At 50.2% G+C, this 19,955-nt stretch overlaps 1 protein-coding gene across 5 annotated transcripts; it reads left to right on the forward strand.

The window, feature by feature from the left end:
- Positions 1–2,169: 2,169 nt before the first annotated feature.
- LOC105707664 (amyloid-beta A4 precursor protein-binding family A member 2-like) lies at positions 2,170–19,955 on the forward strand. 5 transcript variants are annotated; one of them, XR_010342631.1, is made up of 5 exons: positions 2,170–2,844; positions 6,741–7,853; positions 12,127–12,250; positions 17,341–17,469; positions 19,029–19,955. XR_010342631.1 is itself a non-coding variant. In XM_064376240.1 (4 exons), the coding sequence occupies exons 2-4, from the start codon at positions 7,590–7,592 to the stop codon at positions 17,346–17,348; spliced, it is 396 nt and encodes a 131-aa protein (XP_064232310.1). In that variant the 5' UTR covers positions 2,170–2,844; positions 6,741–7,589; the 3' UTR covers positions 17,349–19,955. The 5 variants fall into 5 exon arrangements, 3 of the variants coding, with proteins under 3 accessions (XP_064232310.1, XP_064232311.1, XP_012294137.1); XM_064376240.1 differs by having other exon boundaries at positions 17,341–19,955; XM_064376241.1 differs by having other exon boundaries at positions 12,127–12,199; positions 17,341–19,955.

Below are 19,955 nucleotides of genomic sequence, written 5' to 3' on the forward strand. Positions count from 1 at the left end.
TCCAGCTTACCGCCCAAAAAAGGCCTAGGGGAGCCCTGCCCAGTACAGCACATACTCAGGCTTTCCAATCTGCTGAATGCCTGTGAGGCTGGCCGGGCAAAGGACAGGCCTTTCCCCCACAGATGGCAAACGTGGTCCAGGATGGGTGGAAGCTTCTGCAGCAGCTTTGGGGGTCACATTCCAGCCCACGGGCTGACAATTAAGCAGAGAAGCCACCTCTAGGAGTCAGTCATGATCCAGTGATTCTGATGAGGCCAGGTGAAACCCTATCTCTAACAAAAATAGAAAAAAGTTAGCCAGGTGTGGTGGCAGGTGCCTGTAATCTCAGCTACTCGGGAGGCTGAGACAGGATAATCGCTTGAACCCAGGAGGCGAAGGTTGCAGTGAGCTGAAATCACGCCACTGCACTCCAGCCTGGGCAACACACTCACAAGTACATGTTTGGCCCTGTGGCTACAAAGCTGCCCTACCAGGAGTAGCCCCCACTGGCAGCTCTGGCCCTGGGGATTTGTGAGTGTTTGGTGGGGGCAGAGTGTGGAGAGGCCAAGTCCACACTGTATCTAACCCTAGTGCAGCTCAGGATTCGGCTTCCCCCAGCCGCTTCTCAGGGTCTCAGCTCACACCCTCAAGGAAGCAGGAAGATGGGCTCTCCTCACCTAGGTCCCCCGTCCTTCACCCCCAACTTCAGATGCAGCTTCACCTAATCAAGCCACAAGGAGAAAATAAGGCAAATCACTCAGGGAGGGAGGCACCTGAGCCCCTGCTCTGCCGAGACAAGGTACCCTGTGCGTCTCCCACGGCTTACCACATCTACCTGGCACTTGAGGAAAGGGCCAGAGGGCCGAAGGTGACACCGGAGTCTCCAGAACCGCCTTGCAGGGCCTTCAGGGAATTTCTCGCGCTGTGGGGGCAGAAGACTGGCTCCCCAGGGCCCCGCGGAGGTCAGGGTCCTCTCCATTCAGGACAGCAAGGAGAGAATGGCTTGGAGTGAGGCCCTAGGGTTGGGGGCTAAAGCAGCACAGGTATGGGAAATGGGGTGCCGGGGTGCTTAGAGGGAACCGGTAGGGAACACTTGGAGCCTTGCACGGGCCTAGGGTAGCTGCGGTGGGGAGGCAGCAGAGAGCCTCTCCTGCCGGATGGGGTTTTCTGAGGCCGCGAGCCCCGAGGGTTCCTTGGTCTAGGGTAGCCTCTTACAGCTGCGGTGTTGGTGGGGTCAAGTGAGCAGGGCGTAGTGCGGCGGCCGTGGCACGGTGGGAGCCTCGTATTCACCGGCTCTACCCACGGGACTAGACCCCTGCAGCTACCCCGCCAGCAGGGCCAGGACGTGCCTAGGGAATCTGGGTGCTCCCCAGGGTCTAGGGTGTCTGAGGGCGCCACGCCTTCCAGCGTCCGAGCTCCAGCCCCGTCAGGGAGACCAGCCCGGCGCACTCGGACCCTGCCCTGCCCACTGTCCCAGCGCCCGGGCCCAGGGGCCAGGGCCTCGTGCACGCCCGACTCCGAGGCATCTTCGCATTCCATCTCTTCCCGCTGCGCCATGTCGCCACGGCGACCCAGGACAGGCTGAGGGGAAGCGAGCTGTTGACGGCGCGTGTCCCGCAGGCTCAGGTCAGTGCGCGTGCGCCCGGCAGAGGCGGCCCTGCGCGCTTGCCGTCCGCTGCTTCCGGGATGCGCCTGCGGCCACACCGCTTCCGGGACGCGCCGGCGGCAGCTCCGCTGTTGAAGGTTTGTGCGGCTCCGCGTGGCCTCGCTGAGGAGGTCGGCTTCGCTGACGGAGCGGGCGGCGACTCCGCGGGACAGCAGCGGGCTGCAGCAGCTCCGCACCCTGGCCAGGTAAGCTGGGGGGCTCAGGCTGCCAGACTCGCAGGCGGTGGCAGCCTGGGGTCTCCCGCGGTGCTGCAGGCACCCGGACGCGTTGGGGGTGGCCAGAGGTTGGGGCCCCAGTGCTCCGGAGCGCTGCCTTGTGTGTACTCGGCGGAGCTGCGGAGTGGTTGTTGCTGGGACCTAGGGGAGCAGCCCAGCGGCCCCACTCCTCTCCTACGGGCCACTTCCTGCTCCCACGAGCGGTGGAGGGAGCGTGCAGCGGGTACTAGGCGGCGGCTCCCACATCCCTGGGTTGGGTGGGGGAGCCTGGCAGCGAATGGCCATCTGGTGCCGGCTAGAGGCTGTGTCTGGGGGTTGGAGGGTACTTGAGTCCCACCGCCCGACTGGGTGGGCCGCTGGTGGCTGGTGCATTCCTCCATCCTCCCTTGGCACTGGCATTGATTCCCAGTGTTGGGCGGCAACTCGGTTGGGGTCGCCTCTGGGTTCGCTGTCCCCGGAGAACTTGAGCCTGGATCTTTGCCCCCTTCCATTTTCCTTTATAATAATGCCCAGAGAGAAAAACTTCTCAATTAAAAGACCCCACACCCCGTTGACCCTGGGCTGCAGGCACTGGGTTGGGGACACGGGAGGTGGGAGGCAGGACCTGCCCACAAAGTACGCAAGGCCGGGCCCCTTCCACAAGGTATGCACTGCCTGGCAAGGTTGCTGGTGGTAGATCTGGCTGCAGATGGTGAAGGAGAACATTGAGGACAGTTCCCCGCCCTTTGGCTGTGCTGAGCCCATCTGGAGTGTTTCTGGTTCTACTCAGAAGTGGAACAGTTTCAATGCATCTTAGAGGTTCATGGTAGTGATGAACTTGGGTGGAGATGGTGACACAGCTTGTTGTCTCCTCCTAGGCTCAGTGTATCCAAGATCCTGAGCTGCCAGGGGCCTGGCCACTCCCACCCCGAGCCCTACCTTGGCTGAGCTGGTCACCGCTGCGTGTCCCGGGCTGCCGGCCTGCCTGTCATCTGCAGTGCACAGGTATGCATACGTACATGCACCACACATACCATGCCTGCCTCACACAGCACACCCATACCCCATGCACACCACACACATATTGTACCCACCTCTCACACACTACACACATGCTATGCCAACCTCACATACATCACACACACATATGCCATACCCACCACACACAACATACATACCCACCTCACATACACCACACACATACCCCATACACAACACACACACACCACACACCTAACATGTACACCACACACACCCCACATACATACATACTCACCTCACACACATACTCCATACACACCATACACAACACACGTACCCACCTCACAGATCACATATACACTATGCCCACCGCATACACACCACACACTTAACCCATATACATCACACACACCACACACATACCGTGCCCACTTCACACACACCACACACATAGCCCATACACACCACACACCACACATCATACCCACCTCACACACCACACACTACATATATACCATGCCCACCTCACATACCCCACACACTTAACCCATGTATACCATACATACACCACACATATACCATGCCAACCTCACACATCCCAGACACTTAACCCATACACACCACACACATATCCCCACCTCACTCACACACAATACACTTAACCATACCCACAACCATACCCACCTCACACACATACCCCATACACACCACACACAAAAACGTCATACCCACGTCATACACCACACACCACATATACACCATGCCCACTGTACACACCCTACACACTTAACCCATATACACCACACACACACCACACACACCATACCAACCTCACACACAGCATACATATATCATACTCATCTAACACACGTACCCCATAGACACCACACAACACATATACTCACCTCTCACACCACATATATACCATGCCCACCTTGCACACCCCATACCCTTATACACCACACACATAACCCATATACACCACACACACACCATACATATATCATACCCATCTAACACACATACCCCATACACAGCACACAACACATATCACCTCTCACACCACATATATACCATGCCCACTTCACACACCTCACCCCCTTAACCTATATACACCACATACGCAGCACACATATCATACCCACCTCACACACACCATACATATATCATACCCATCTAACACACATACCCCATACACACCACACAATATATATCACCTCTCACACCACATGTATACCATGCCCACGTCACATACCCCACACCCTTAACCCATATATACCACACACACGGCACACACATATCATACCCACCTCACACACCACACACCACATATATTCGTGTCCTCCTCAAGACAAACCACACATGTATCATACCCACCTCACATATATACCATACACTTCTCATACCCACCTCACACACCACACAGCATGTATGCACCGTGCCCACCTCACATACCCCACACATTCAACCCATATACACCACACACATTCCACCCACATACCGTGTCCACCTCACACACACCATACACATATCATACCCACCTCACACACACCACATATGTATAACAACCACGTCACAGACACCACGTGTATACCGTGCCCACCTCACAAACACCAGGCACTTAACCCATATGCACCACACACACACCGTACACACCATACATATACCCACCTCACACACACGACACACATATGCCATACACACCACGCACAACACACATATCATACCCACCTCATACACCATACCTTAGATATATACCATGCCCACCTCACAGACATCATACATATATCATCCCTACCTAACACACATATCCCGTACACACCACATACAACACACATACTCACCTCACACGCCACTTATATACCATGTCCATCTCACACAGACCACACACTTAATGCATATACACCACACACACTACACATGCCCACCTTACATGCATTATACACATATCATATCCACCTCACACACCAGACACCCTTAACCCATATACAACACACACCACATATATACCATGCCCACTTCACATACCCACACATTAACCTTTATACACCACAAAGCACACACATATCATATCCATCTCACACACACCCCACACACCGCAGGTACACCATGCAAATATCATACCCACCTTACATACCACACACCACATATATACCATGCCCACCTCAGACGCACCACACACTTAACCCACGTACATCATGCACACCATGCACATATCATACCCAACTCACACACACACCATACACATATCATACCTTCCTCACACACATACCCCATACACACCACACACAACACGCATATCATATGCACCTCACACACAGCACATACTTAACCCATGTATACCACACAGACCCCACACACATACTTCATGTACACTATGCCCTCTCCACACATACTACACACCACAGATATACCTCATACACACCACACACACCATACACACCACACACACCATGTAATACCATACGTACACACCATACAGATTTTGTAAACACCTACATACCCTAGACATGTCACATACCTTACACACTTCATAAATTCCACACACACAGCACAGCACATCACCTTCCACAGATGACTTATTCACACTAGACAGATACCACACACACCACATAATATATATACATACACCATACGCACCTAAGACACACCACACACACCCCGTACACACCACACATACCCCATACATACCACACACTACACCATACACACGAAACATACACACTCAACCCCTCCACACTACATCACACTCCACACATACCAGACATGCATCACATACACCACAACCACATGCCATACACAGTATATTGCGCACACTCACCCTCAAGGATGCCCTGCCACCACACACACACCCCCCCCACACACACATACTTCACACTCCTTACCCACCACACTACACACACTGTATCTCATGCACACACCACACAGCCCCGGCCACACAAGCTACCCATTGAATGAAATGGAATTATTTAGTTTTCCCAAAATTTATACTACCCATCTGGGCAACCCCAGCTATCCTGGCTGGCACATTCCCTGGTCCCGCCCTCCCTTGGGTCAGCGCTGCCTCCAGTGTTTCTGGTGTCTCTGGCTGTGCCGTGGGGTGTGCTCACGTCCCGATTGCCTGGGAGGCTGGCCCCTCTGCCCCAGTGGCCGCCTTCCAGGAGGAGACTGGCCTTTTTGCCACCTCTCCTGACGCCCAGAGTGGCGGTGGGTATGCGAAGTCCTGCTTCCTCCCCTCGGTGTCTGCCCTTCCCCACGGGTTGTTCTGTCTCAGTGCGGACATCTCCCCAGCTAGAAGAGGAGACCCTCAAAGGCGCACAGGTGGGTTTGATTATTATGCTGGTGAATAATCAAATGCGATTTGGTAAAAGACTCAACCAGTACAAACATCTTTAATAAAGTAAAATGTGCAAGCCCCCTCTGCTCCCACCTCTCTCCCCTCCCCTCCCCAGAGGACATGGCTGACAAGCCTTTGGGGGCTCCCCCTTTCTGTGTACATTTGCATCCGTATATGGGCTGGGGAGTGTGTGCGTATTCTTTAGCCATTTTGACAGAGCTGGAACTGGGATCTACACATGTGCACTGACTGTAGCTCACTTGCCATTTTCCCTCCAAAACAGGCCTTTAAGATCCCTCACTGTAGTGCCTGTTGCCCTGCCTCTTTAAAAACACTGTCCGCTCTTGCAGTACACGAACTCTGCCGTCATTTATTTAATCATTCTTTTATTTACGGGTATTTAGGTCGTTTTCAGTTTTTTGAAAGATTGCTGTAGTGAAAATCTTCAGCTGTCATTTGCTGTTGCTGTGGGAGAATGTGGTGAGGTGCTGTGGGGGTGGAGTGGCCTCGTGTGTGGCCAGGCTTTGTGAGGTTCTGACTCTGTCCTTCCCAATGTTCCTCCCATACTGGCTGCCTCCTCCAGGACATGATGGCTGTGTGAGTGCCTGCCATGGCCCACCGAAAGTGTGAGAGCGCGAGGAGCGGCATGTTGGACCACAGAGCGAGGCCGGGCCCTGTTCCCCGTAGCCAGGAGCGAAGATGAGGAGCTGCCCTTAGAGGACTATGTGCCCAAGGGCCTGGAACTGGCCACCCTATGGCCAGAGAGCCCCATGTCCGAGGAGTAGGAGTGCTACAACCACAGCCCCGATGGGGACTCCAGCTACGTGAACAACACCTCCAAGGAGGAGGAGGAGGGCATCACCTACTACATCCGCTACTGCCCCGAGGACGACAGCTACCTGGAGGGCAGGGACTTCAATGGGGAGGAGTACCTGGCCCACGGCACACACCCCGTCAACACTGACACTTGCCAGGAGCGTCCACACTACACGCCTCCTAACTGGACCAACCAGTGAAGAGCTCAGCCACCATTAGAACTGCAAGGCTCCCAGCCCCTCCCACCACCTCACTTCAGCATCTGTGGGGGCTGTACCAGGTGGTCCCTTGCTCTCAGGTGCCTCTGCTACCTTCTCTGGGACAGGAGAGTCTTACTCTGGGACAGGAGAGGAGTGGCTGGACTAAGCGGGCCTGCAGCCCCATAGCCACTGTGCTGAGGGCAGCCAGGACTACCCGGACGGCCACCTGCCCATCCTGGACAGAGGACGAGCACTCTGTCCTGGAGGCCCACGACCAGGAATAAGATGGCCACGACTGTCCCAGCAAAGAGGGCTACTACCCCACAGAGGCCAACGGGAACACCGGCGCCTCCCCGTACCACCTGAGGCATGGGGATGGGGACCTGGAGGACCAGGAGGAGGACATTGACCCTATCATGGCCATGATCAAGAGGAGCCTGAGCATGACCAGCATCACCAGCGCCAGTGAGGCCAGCCCCGAGCATGGGCCTGAGCTGAGACCTGGGGACTCTGCAGAGGCCTGCATGCCCAGCAAGGCCAGCTGCAGCCCCAGCAGGCACGAAGCGAAACCCAAGTCACTGAACCTCCCTCCTGAGGCCAAGCACTGTGAAGACCCCCAGAGTGGCTTCAAGCCCAAGACTAGGACCCCAGAGGAGAAGCCGAAGTGGCCCCACGAGCAGGTAGGACTCTCTTGTCCCAGAGAATGGAGCAGAGGGGCCTGAGAGCAAGGGACCCGGCTCTGCATCTCTTCTTATGGAGGTGCTCATCCATCTTGAGAGCTCCACCCTCCTGACCTAATTACCTCCCAAGGGCCTCACCTCCTAACACCATTACATTGGAGGCTAGGACTTCAACATATAAATTTTGAAGGAATACATTCAGTCTATAGTACATAGAAAGTAATTTCTTAAATAAAGTACTGAAAGTGGCTGGGTGTGGTGGTTCACGCCTGTAATCCCAGCACTTTGGGAGGCTAAAGCAGGAGGGTTGCTTGAGCCCAGGACTTCCAGACCAGCCAGGGTAACATAACAAGACCCTGTCTGTCTCTGTCTCTCTCTCTCTCTCTCTCTCTCTCTCTCTCTCTCTCTCTCTCTCTCTATATATATATATATATATATATATATATATATAGATGTACACACACACACAAAATTAGCTGGTTGGTCAGCTGCATGCCTGTAGTCCTGGCTACTCAGGAGGCTAAGGAGAGAGGATCACTGGGGGCCAGGAACTTGAGGCTGCAGTGAGTTGTGATTTAGCCACTGCACTCCTGCCTGGGCAACAAAGTGAGACTCTGTCTCAAAAAGATATTAAAAGAATAAGCTCAAAAGAAAAATGGTGATAGATTTGATTTTGCCAAAGTATTTAGACTTCTTTTCAACCAAAAATACCGCAAACAAAGTTTAAAGAGAAACCGTAGATCAGGAGCAGGTATTTGCAATTCATATAATCAACAGAGGATACATATGTAGAATATTTAAGGAATTCTTATAAACTAATATTTTTAAACATCAGCCAACCAAAAGAAAAGTGGGCAAACAATATGAACACGTAATTCATAGAAAAGTTTACTTGGCCAGGCACAGTGGTTGTGAAGCCTGTGATCCCCGCACTTTGGTAGGCCAAGGTGGGCAGCTCACCTGAGTTCAGGAGTTTGAAACTAGCCTGGCCAACATGGTGAAACCTCATCTCTACTAAAAACACAAATTAGCCGGCTGTGTTGGTACATGACTGTAGTCCCAGGTACTCAGGAGGCTGAGGCATGAGAATTGCTTGAACCCAGGGGGCAGAGGTTTCAGTGAGCCAAGATTGCACCACTGTGCACCAGCCTGGGAAGCAGAGCAAGATTCCATCTGAAAAAAAAGGAAACTTGAAGGATCTGATCTGCAAAATAGCAAGAGATTTAGCGTCAATAGGAATGAGGGAATTGGACATAGAAATGACAAGGATAGGCTCATGCCTGTAATCCCAGCACTTTGGGAGGTTAAGGCGGGTGGATCACGAGGTAAGAGATGGAGACCATCCTGGCCAACATGGTGAAACCCCATCTCTACTAAAAATATAAAAATTAGCTGGGCGTGGTGGTGTGTGCCTGTAATCCCAGCTACTCAGGAGGCTGAGGCAGGAGAATCACTTGAACCAGGGAGTCAGAGGTTGCAGTGAGCGAGGTAGTGCCATTGCACTCCAGCCTGAGACAGAGTGAGACTGTCAAAAAAAAAAAAAAAAAAAAAGAAGTTAACCAAAAAAAGTAAGTTTTCAATAACATGTACAAGTCATGTATAATATATAACAAATAGGACATACACATATTAGCTAACATTTAAAAATATATTGAAAGACATCCACATAAATGGCAGAACTATAAAATATTGCACAGGAGTGATGAACTCTGAATTCAGAGGAGTGGGTACCTCGAGGGACTGGTAGCGGAATAAACCTGTTGGAGGAGGTTCTGGGGGCTTTATTTCATATGTAAGTTTGTTTAGTTCATGAAACCAGAAAGTCTGAAGCAAGTATCACTACATATGAGTATGTTCTGATAACCCCAGAGAGTGGTACCCAGGGGTTTGGCATATGGGCTTCTACACATTTATGTATGTTTGAAATATTTATTTATTTATTTATTTATTCTTGAGACTGAGTCTTGCTCTGTTGCCCTTCACTCACCGCAGCCTCCACCTCCCAAGTTCAAGCGATTCTCCCACCTTAGCCTCCCGAGTAGCCGGGTTTACAGGCACATGCAATCACGCTGGGGTAATTTTTGTGTTTTTAGTAGAGACAGGGCTTTCACCATGTTGACCAGACTAGTCTTGAACTCCAGACCTCCAGTGATCCACCTGTTTCAGCCTCCCAAAGTGATGGGGTTATAGGCGTCAGCCACTGCACCCGCCCTGGAATATTTGATAATATATTTTATTTTGCTTTAAGGTGTGCCTTTCGGTGAGTGTGCCCAGGAGGAGGATGGCTGTGGAGATGGGCAGGCACCCTCCCTGCTGTGCACCCGGCCCCGTGTCTGGCCTAGCCAGGCCCCAGCTGCAGGCTGAGCAATTGTCCACAGGCCAGACAGGCTGACGTCCTGGCCTGGGCTCTGCCCACGACTGCTGCATGCCCTTGTTGCAGTTGCTTGGCAGTGGATGAGCCTGATTTGCTGCACCAGCTGAGGCCCAGGCTGCAGTGGTGCTGGCCAGAGAGGACAGAGTTAGTGGCCTGGGACCTGCCGCAATCCACAGCTGGAGTCAGAGCCGATTTCTCAGTCTGCAGAGTGAGACAGTGGATCTCATGGTCTCTGAGGATTCATCCAGCTCTGTTTTCCTCGGCCCAGGGTTTGTCCTGAGGCCTGTGGCTGATGCCCTGGGCTCCAGTCTCTCTAAGCAAGGGAGCAAAGCTGAGCAGAAGTCGGCCTCCACATTCCTGGCTTTTCACCTCCATTCTGAGCTCCCTCTCTCTGGCTTCCCCATCAGTTCTGTGCCCCTTGAGGAGGGGCTTCCCAGAGGAAGAGTTGGCCAAAAGGGGCCTTTATGTGTGATGTGGAAGGAGGAAGGAAAGAGGCAGCTGTTGACCATCTGCCGTGTCACTGGCCAGGTCTAGGTGCATTCTGCCTGTGCACAGCAAGTCCACCATTTGTGACATGGGTTTTGCAAAAGAAAAAAGATGGATTCACAAGGCAGCCAAAGGAGGAAGCAGAAGAACAGCTCTCAAATCCACCTTCCCGGCGATAAGACTGGGAGTTGTTTCTAGGTTAGGGAAGTGTGATGCTCTAAGATGTGGAGGGAGGTGATTGGCAGTGGGCAAAACTGAAGTAATAGGTTCATTTTATGCAGAAGAGGCCAGGCACGGTGGCTCACACCTGTAATCCCAGTACTTTGGGAGGCGGAGACAGGCAGATCACACAGGAGATGGAGACCATCCTGACTAACATGGTGAAACCCCATCTCTACTAAAAATACAAAAAATTAGCCAGGCGTGGTGGCACATGCCTGTAGACTCTGGAGGCTAAGGCCGGAGAAATGCTTGTACCTGGGAGGCAGAGGTTGCAGTGAGCCAAGATGGCACTACTGCACTCCAGCCTAGGCGACAGAGCGAGACTTTGTCTCAAAAACAGTAAAAGGCTCTTGTCAGTTTCCTGGTACTTCCTTAGCCATGTAGCTTTTGTTCTTGTGGTTACAATGTGGCTGCTGTTTTTCCAGGCCTTGGATTGCCTTCCTGGGAGGGAAAGAGACGGTTCAAAGGCCAAGTCTGTCTCTTTTTTAGCTGAAAAACTTAGATTTCTCAAAAGTTTTAAGATTATACTTCAGTTTTTATCTTTCGGCTGCAAATAAGTTGTGTCACTATTCTCAACTGCAGGGGTGTTTAACTGGGAATGTTGCTTCCTCTGTGTTAGCTCAGTTTTCAAATTTATGAATGGGTACTGAATTTTATCAATTGCTTTTTTGTATGTTGATTGAGCATTTTTTCTTATCTTTTTATGTTGATAAGGTAGCTTACAGTGATTGGCTTTTGAATGTTAACTCACTGGAATTCAATCAACTTGGTTGTGATGTATGATCAACCCCATTTTATATGTGGTTGAAATGGGTTTACTCGTAGTTCATTTGGTAATTTTGTACTTAGTTCACAGGAGGAAGTGGAGTGTAAGTTTCCTTTCTGGTGATGTCCTATTAGGTTTCAATATGAAATATTAAGGCTATGCTGGTTAAACAATTTGGAAACTGTTTCTTCTCCTATTTTTGACAGTTTACATAAGATGTGTGCTATTTCTTCCTTAAGCATTTGGAAAGAATTCACTTATTAAGCCATGTGAGACTGTAGTTTTCTTTATAAGGTTTTTAATTACAGATTCAATTACATAAAATGACCATTCATTTTGCTAAGCCATCTTTGTTGAATCAGTTTATTCATTTTATCTCAAATTTCAAAGTTTTTCTATTATTTATCTTTTTTTTCTTTTTTCAGATGGAGTCTCATTCTGTCGCCAAGCTGGAGTGCAGTGGTATGATCTCGGCTCACTGCAACCTCCGCCTCCCAGGTTCAAGCGATTCTCCTGCCTCAGCCTCCCACCAAGTAGCTGGGACTACAGGCACGTCCCACCACACCCAGCTAGTTTTTTGTGTTTTTAGTAGAGATGGGGTTTTACCACGTTGGCCAGGATGGTCTCGATCTGACCTCATGATCCGCCCGAGTAGGCCTCCCAAAGTGCTGGGATTACAGGTGTGAGCCACCTTGCCCCAGGCCTCATTTCTCTTTTTAATATTGCTGAGATCTGCAGTTAAGAGTTTGCTTCTCATCTTTTTTGTTTGTTTGTTTTGTTATTTTTGAGACTGAGTCACTCTGTTGCCTGGGCTGGAGTGCAATGGCGAGATCTTGGCTCACTGCAACCTTAGCCTCCTGGTTCAAGCCATTCTGCCTCAGCCTCCCCAGTAGGTGGGACTACAGGCACCTGCAGCTACGCCCGGCATGAGCCACCATGACCTTTATCTTCCCTCTCTTCCCACCGCTCATTGTTGCCTGGAAGCTTTTCCCTGCTCCAGTGATCCAAGAGGCGAATGAGCGGGTCTGGTGAGGGGAAGTGGCCGGGCCCCCCGAGGCCGGGCCCCTTCCCCAAGGCAGGCACTGCCTGGCAAGGCTGCCGGCGGGAGGTCTGGCCGCAGATGATGAAGGAGAACATTGAGGCCTCCAGTCCCCAAGCAGGGCTCTACGACTGGGCAGTGGGCCTCGGTGTGCCCACTCCTGGACGAACTTTTTTACCTGGCCTGATGCAGAAGGAGGATGTAGGTGAGGACACCTGTGAGGGGCCTGCCCCGCAGTACCCCAGTGGAGAGCAGAGCCTTAGAGGGGCCTGCCAGTGTTAACTTAGTATTTAATGGAAGGAGGAAGGCTTATTTTTTTCAGATCTGTTTAGATAAGACCTGGCAGGGACCAGACATAAATCTTGGTTGAGCACGGTCAAGCGCCCCAAACTCCGTATCAGGCCTCTGGCACGTTTTTGGGGTGGGGGCTAAACTGCCTTTGGCCTCTTTAACCTCCTGTGCCTCTTTTTGTTGTTGTTGTTGTTGTTCATTTTTTTTTTTTTTTTAATTCTATTTTCTGACCTCTTTGAGAAAGGACAGAGGTTTTAGAAACTAGGACTTGGGGGCCGGGCACGGTGGCTCACGCCTGTAATCCAAGCACTTTGGAGGCCAAGGCGGGTGGATCAACTGAGCTCGGGAGTTCAAGACCAGCCTGACCAACATGGTGAAACCCTGTCTTTAAAAAAAAAAAAAAAAAAATTAGGACCTGAGAGCTTTGCAGGTTGAAGCGGGACAGGTTTTCCTAAGGTGCAGCTTGGTAGGTGCCGGGAGCCTGCAGGTGGCTTTTTCTCAGGCCTCTGGGTCAGGGTCTCTCCAGTGAGGTGAGGCAGGGGTTTCTCCTGTCCCAGGAGGTATGGCCACTACATAGGAGACAGAATCTGTGTTTCCCAGTCCGAGGCATACAGGATGCCCTTCCCTCTGCACTCACTCCTAGGTGACCTTGGGGATTGCCTTCCCCTGCAGCCTGGGCTGGAGAGGGTCTCCTGAACTTAGGATCTTTTAGGCAGGAGGGCTGGGGTGACATGGACATGGAACCTGCCGGGGCTCTGGGCAGTGTCCAAGGCGTGAATGGATAAAGCTGGAGCTTGCGGCTGTGTGCCGGCAGCCCTCCCTCGGTGGGTGCTAGCAGCACTGGCAGGGGGGCCCTTGGAGTGGGGCCCTTGGAGTGGGATCCATGGCTGGGCTGGGACTGGGTGATGGCACTAGTGATGGGGCACTGAGTCTTCCCTTTCATTTGTTAGGAAAGGAGATCTGTGCCTCTCCCTACTGTCCAGCTCCTGGGCTCCTGGGCTCCTGGGCTGGGAGAAGCTGCAGGCTGAGTCCCATGGGGTGTGAGTGTGTGTGAGCAGGAGAGGTGGGGTGGACGCTGGAAGGGGGTGAAGCTTTTCCTTCCATCTCCCCCCAGTCCCTGGCAGCCACCATTCTACTATCTGTCTTTATGTTTTTTTGAGATGGAGTCTTGCTCTTGTCGCCCATGCTGGAGTGCAATGTCATGATCTCAGCTGACCGCAACCTCCGGCTCCCAGGTTCAAGTGGTTCTCCTGCCTCAGCATCCCAAGTAGCTGGGATTACAGGTGCCTGCCACCACATCAGGCTAATTTTTTGTATTTTTTAGTAGAGATGGGGTTTCACTATTTTGGTCATGCTAGTCTCAAACTCCTGACCTCAGGCGATCTACCCGCCTTGGCCTCCCAAAGTGTTGGGATTACTGGCATGAACCACCGCACCCACCCTCTACTTTCTGTCTCTGTGAGTTTGACAACTCTAGATGCCACATCTGAGTGGAATCATACAGTCATTTGTCTTTTTGCAGCTGGCTTTCTTTTGCTTTGCATGATATCTTCAAGCCCCATCTGTGTTGTAGCATGCATCAGAATTTCCTTCCTTTTTAGGGTTGATTACTGTCCCCATTGTATGGATAGAGGATGTTTTGTTTGCTGTTCATCCCTCAGACATCGAAAATATCTCACATAGTAGAAAGAATCGAAGAAACCTTTGAGGACTTCATCTTGGCTGCTCATGCTCTCTGCACCTCCACCCTTTGTGAAGGTTGGGTGGACAGCCTGAGCTACCTGCTTATCCTGCTTGGAGCAGATCGCCCAGGTGCTGGGCGCAGAGGATGCAAACTGGAACAGGAGGCAGTTCCTGCCCTCAAAGTGTGGCAGTGACATGCCATGTTAGTGCCAGCCTTTCTGGGGCTTTATAAAGTGAAGAAAAGAGCCTGTGTCCATCCTGAAGGCTTTGTGACCACAGGCTTTCTAATGGATGCTTCTGTGTTCCCAGAGTTAGGTGACAGCTCTTGGAAGGATCTCTTTTATCCCAGGTCCGCTAAGAATGGAAAGCCCCTCTGCGTGACTGTGACTGCAGTAGCTGGTGCGATCATCTGGTCACTCGCACTAGAGCCTGGGAGTTCATGGCCTGCCACGCTCACCTCTCATACTGAGATGCCAATAAATATTATCCAAAGTTGATACCTAGAAAGAGAGTTTAAAAAATAGAGAGGTGGAAAATAGCCACCAGTAGAATTAAAATCAGAAATAATGACAAGGTTGGCCAGTGGACTTGGTAAGTCCAGATTGGGGAGTGTGATGTTTCATTTTAAGCTCTTTCAGCATTTGCTTACTTCGGTGTAAGTAAAAGAATTGTCTCATTTTTTTGAGGGCCATGTACAGCAAAGGACTCACCATCTGTCAGACACACTGGTCAGTTCTCCTGGCAAGGCAGAGTTGGAGGTTTCTGTCCTCAGGTGTGTGGGCAGGAATGGCCATAGAGTATCCAGCAGCACCAGGGGCAGGAAATGAGAAGTGCTCAGTGATTGGTGGGATAATGGCATCTAGCACAAGGATTCCTGCCAAAATCTAATGGTGGCCGGGTGTGGTGGCTCATGCCTGTAAATCCCAGCAGCTTGGGAGGCCGAGGCAGGTGGATCACTTAGGTCAGGAGTTCAAGACCAGCCTGGCCAACATGGTGAAACCTCATCTTTACTTTAAAATAAAATTAAAAAAAAAACTAGCTGGGTGGAGTGGCACGGACCTGTAATCCCAGCTACTTGGGAGGCCGAGGCAGAAGAATTGATTGAACCTAGGAGGCAGAGTGTGCAGTGATCTTAGATTGCCCCACTGCTCTCCAGCCTGGGGGACAGAGCAAGATTCTGTCTCAAAAAAAGCAAAACAAACCAACCTTAATGGTATGCAATAAATGAAAATGCTGCCCCAATCAGATGGGACTAGCATTTTTCAGCAACCCTCAAGGTCTTGTGTCATAGGAATGAAGATCTCAGCATTTCCCACCCATGGAGGGCTTGATGGAATTTTCAATCCCAGGCACGCTGTGCTGTGCTGTGCTGAAAGCTTCCACTCACTCTGCCTGGGTTAGTTGGGAAAGAGAGCTCCTGGTGATCTCTTTTAACCCTCATCCTTTTGTACTACAGCAATTGCTTTCCTAGACATTAGAACCGTGGCTGGGTTTAACATCATCTTTGAAAATTCTAAAAAGCAACGAAGCGATTTTTCTCTTTTCATTTTTTTTTTTTTGATACAGCTGTATCAGGTTGAAATTTTATTTTCAAATTAGTTCTAAAAGTGTGTCTGCTTGACATCATTTTTATTAAAGGAGCTTGATATGAAGTTAGTTAAAAATTCAAATATTTAGAGTTTCAGGGCCCATCATCTTGGTTTTAGGGCCAATACCTCAATTTCATATAGTGTTACTCTTTTCCAGAAAGATGGGTCACTGAATAATTTACATTTTATGGTTTTTATGAGAAACAGTATTTCTGGTTATAAATGGTAAACATCTTTTAGTATTTGTAGTAAGAAATACTGATTATGTTAGGGAAAAAAAATAAGATATGATTTTAGTGTTCGCTTCCTGTAAGTGCCTTCTGGAACAGAAGGTTGTCTGTTCATGAATTCTCCATCTTGGATTTGGAAACTATGTTGCACTGAGGTGTGGTCTGTAGGGAGGAGCCTGTGGGCAGAACAGTTTGGGTTCAGCTGGCCGCCTTTCTATTCTGTTCAGGGAGGCTGGGTCCCAGAGAAAGATGACAGCAGTTAGGTCTTGTTGGGAAGAAAACACAGCTACCAACCCTGGACCATTTTGCCATCCCTGAACAAATGTGATAGTCGTTTGCCTGCTTTTGGGGACGGTACCTGTGGTTTGCGCGGGACGAGGTGGCAGCTGGCTTGCCTGCTGGCCTGTTTGGTGGAGATAAGATGCTCAGACCCACTGCTGCTATTCGGGGATCATGGAAATAATGAATGCACTTCCTTCTGTCCCCCAATCTCATTTGCATGTCTCTGGAGCTGAGCATGTATTCTTTTTCTTTCTTCATCTCAATTGAGCTTTTAATTAAATACGTGTTGCTTAAGCCATTCAGAAATGTTTCACATTTGAAAAAACAGAAGGTAGCTGCCTCCATGATTCATTTGCCCACCCGTACACCGTGGCCTTGTAGGACAGCCTGCCCTTGGCTGTGCTGAGCCCATCTGGAGTGTTTCTAGTTTTAATCAGAAGTGGAACAGTTTCAGTGCAGCTTATAGGTTCATGTTAGTGATGAACTTGGGTGGAGATGGTGATACAGCTTGTTCTCTTCTCCTAGGCTCTTAGTGCATCCAAGATCCTGAGCTGCCAGGGGCCTGGCCACTCCCGCCCCGAGCCCTACCTTGGCTGAGCTGGTCACCGCTGCGTGTCCCGGGCTGCCGGCCTGCCTGTCATCTGCAGTGCACAGGTATGCATGTGGTGCGTGCATACATACACGCACCACACACATACTATGCCCACCTCACACCACACACATGCCCCATACACACCACACACAACAAACATGTCTACCCACCTCACACACCCCACACACTTAACCCATATGCAGCACACACACCACACACATACCATGCCCACTTCACACACATCACACACATGCCATGCCCACCTCACAGACACCACACCCATACCCCATACACACCATACACAACACACATACACCCACCTGACACATCATACACTACATTATACACCACGCCCACCTCACACACCCCACACATTGAATTTGTATAGGTACACCACATATGCTATACACATACTATAACCACCTCACACACACCATACACCTATCATACCCACCTGACACACTAGGAACATATCATACCCACCTCACACACAGCACACACATACCCCATACACACCACAGACAACACACATATCATATCCACCTCACACACCACATAACACTTACAAACCATGCCTACCTCACACACCCCACACATTTAACCCGTATACACCACACACATGTAATTCCCACCTCACACACATAGCCCATACACATATCATACCCACCTCACACACATACCCCCTGCATGCCACACACAACACACATACACACCTCATACACCACATATATACCATGCCCACCTCACACACACCACACACTTAACCCATAGACACCACACACAGCACACGTACCATGCCCACCTCACACACACCACACACATACCCCATACACACCACACACAACACATATCATACCCACCTCACACACAACACACCACATATACACCATGCCCACTTCACACATCCAACCCTTATACACCACCACACTACACACATATACCCCCTCACACACACCACACACATATTATACCCACCTCTCACACAACACACCCCACATATATACCATGTCCACCTCACACCACACACTTAACCCATGTACACCACACACCACACACACATTATACTCACCTCACACACACCCCACGCACACCACACACAGCAAACATCTCATACCAACCTCACACACCACACGCTATGTATATGCTATGCCCACCTCAGACACACCACACACTTAACCCATATACATTATACACACATATAATACCCATCTCACAGCCATATACACTACACACACACCACACACATATCATGCCCACCTCACACACCCACACACACCCCATATACAACACACACACCACACACATACACCCACCTAACACACACATACCCCATATACACCACACACATATCATACCCACCTCACACACTACACACCACATATATACCAGGCCCACCTCACACACACCATATCCACCTCACACACCACAAACACATCATACCCACCTCACACACCACATATCATACCCACCTCACACACCACACACACTTAACCCATATACACCACACAAAAGAGAGGCAACATAGGGCCTTAGTGCCCCTCTGTTACCATTATTTTGGGTTTTTTGTCTCAGCACGTGATTCATAGCTTATGGTGTCTTCACGTCTGCACATTTCTTTCAGCTCTTGTGATTCCAACTGAAGAGAGACCATTTGACGTTGATTGCTGTGTGCAAGCATTTAAAACCTTTGAAAGAATACAGTATACAAGGAATATTACTGTTATTGTTTTGATTTGAGACAGAGTTTCACTCTTTTTGCCCAGGCTGGAGTGCAATGGCATGGTCTTGGCTCACTGCAACCTCTGCCTCCCGGGTTCAAGTGATTCTCCCACCTCAGCCTCCTGAGTAGCTGGGATTACAGACACCTGCCACCACATCCAGCTAATTTTGTATTTTTAGTAAAGAGAGGGTTTAATCATGTTGGCCAGGCTGGTCTCAAACTCCTGACCTCAGGCGATCTGCTTACCTTGGCCTCCTAAAGTACTGGGATTACAGGTGTGAGCCACCGCGCCCGGCTGAGACTATTGTTACAAGTATCAGGAGAATATTACCAAGAGTTTGGAGTATGCTCCTTACCCAGAATTCCCATAAACCAAACCACCTAAAATCAAATAGATCAAAGAGTGAGCTAGATAAAGAGCCTACTTATTTAACCAAGTAATCTCTTTGTTAATCCCCTACCAGTGAATCTCTATACTTTTCATTTGATGTATTTCTCTATAGGCCACAAGTGCCAGCAGCTGCACAGATACTTCTCTATTCAGCCAATTCTATCATAACTTTCATAAGAGAATTTAAAGTCTGTTGTGTAACTGTAGCCTTTACGGTAGAATTTGTTATAGAGCCTATCGTGAGGGATACATTTCTAATCATTACTTCTTTTGCAGTGGAAAAGGACCATGGAAAAAGGACCTAACAAATGTTAGATGCCCTTCTAGCAATGTTCTATTTAACTTGTGATGTGGGTTAAGAGGAGTGAACCAATATTCCATTTCTGACTGATTATGAGACAATGTGTGTACCATTAAAGTTTATCCCGTGCATTGGG

Source organism: Aotus nancymaae, unplaced genomic scaffold (genome assembly GCF_030222135.1).
Source record: "Aotus nancymaae isolate 86718 unplaced genomic scaffold, 86718_ANA_hifiasm-v0.15.2.pri h1tg000014l, whole genome shotgun sequence".
In the NCBI taxonomy this organism is placed as follows: Eukaryota; Metazoa; Chordata; class Mammalia; order Primates; family Aotidae; genus Aotus; species Aotus nancymaae.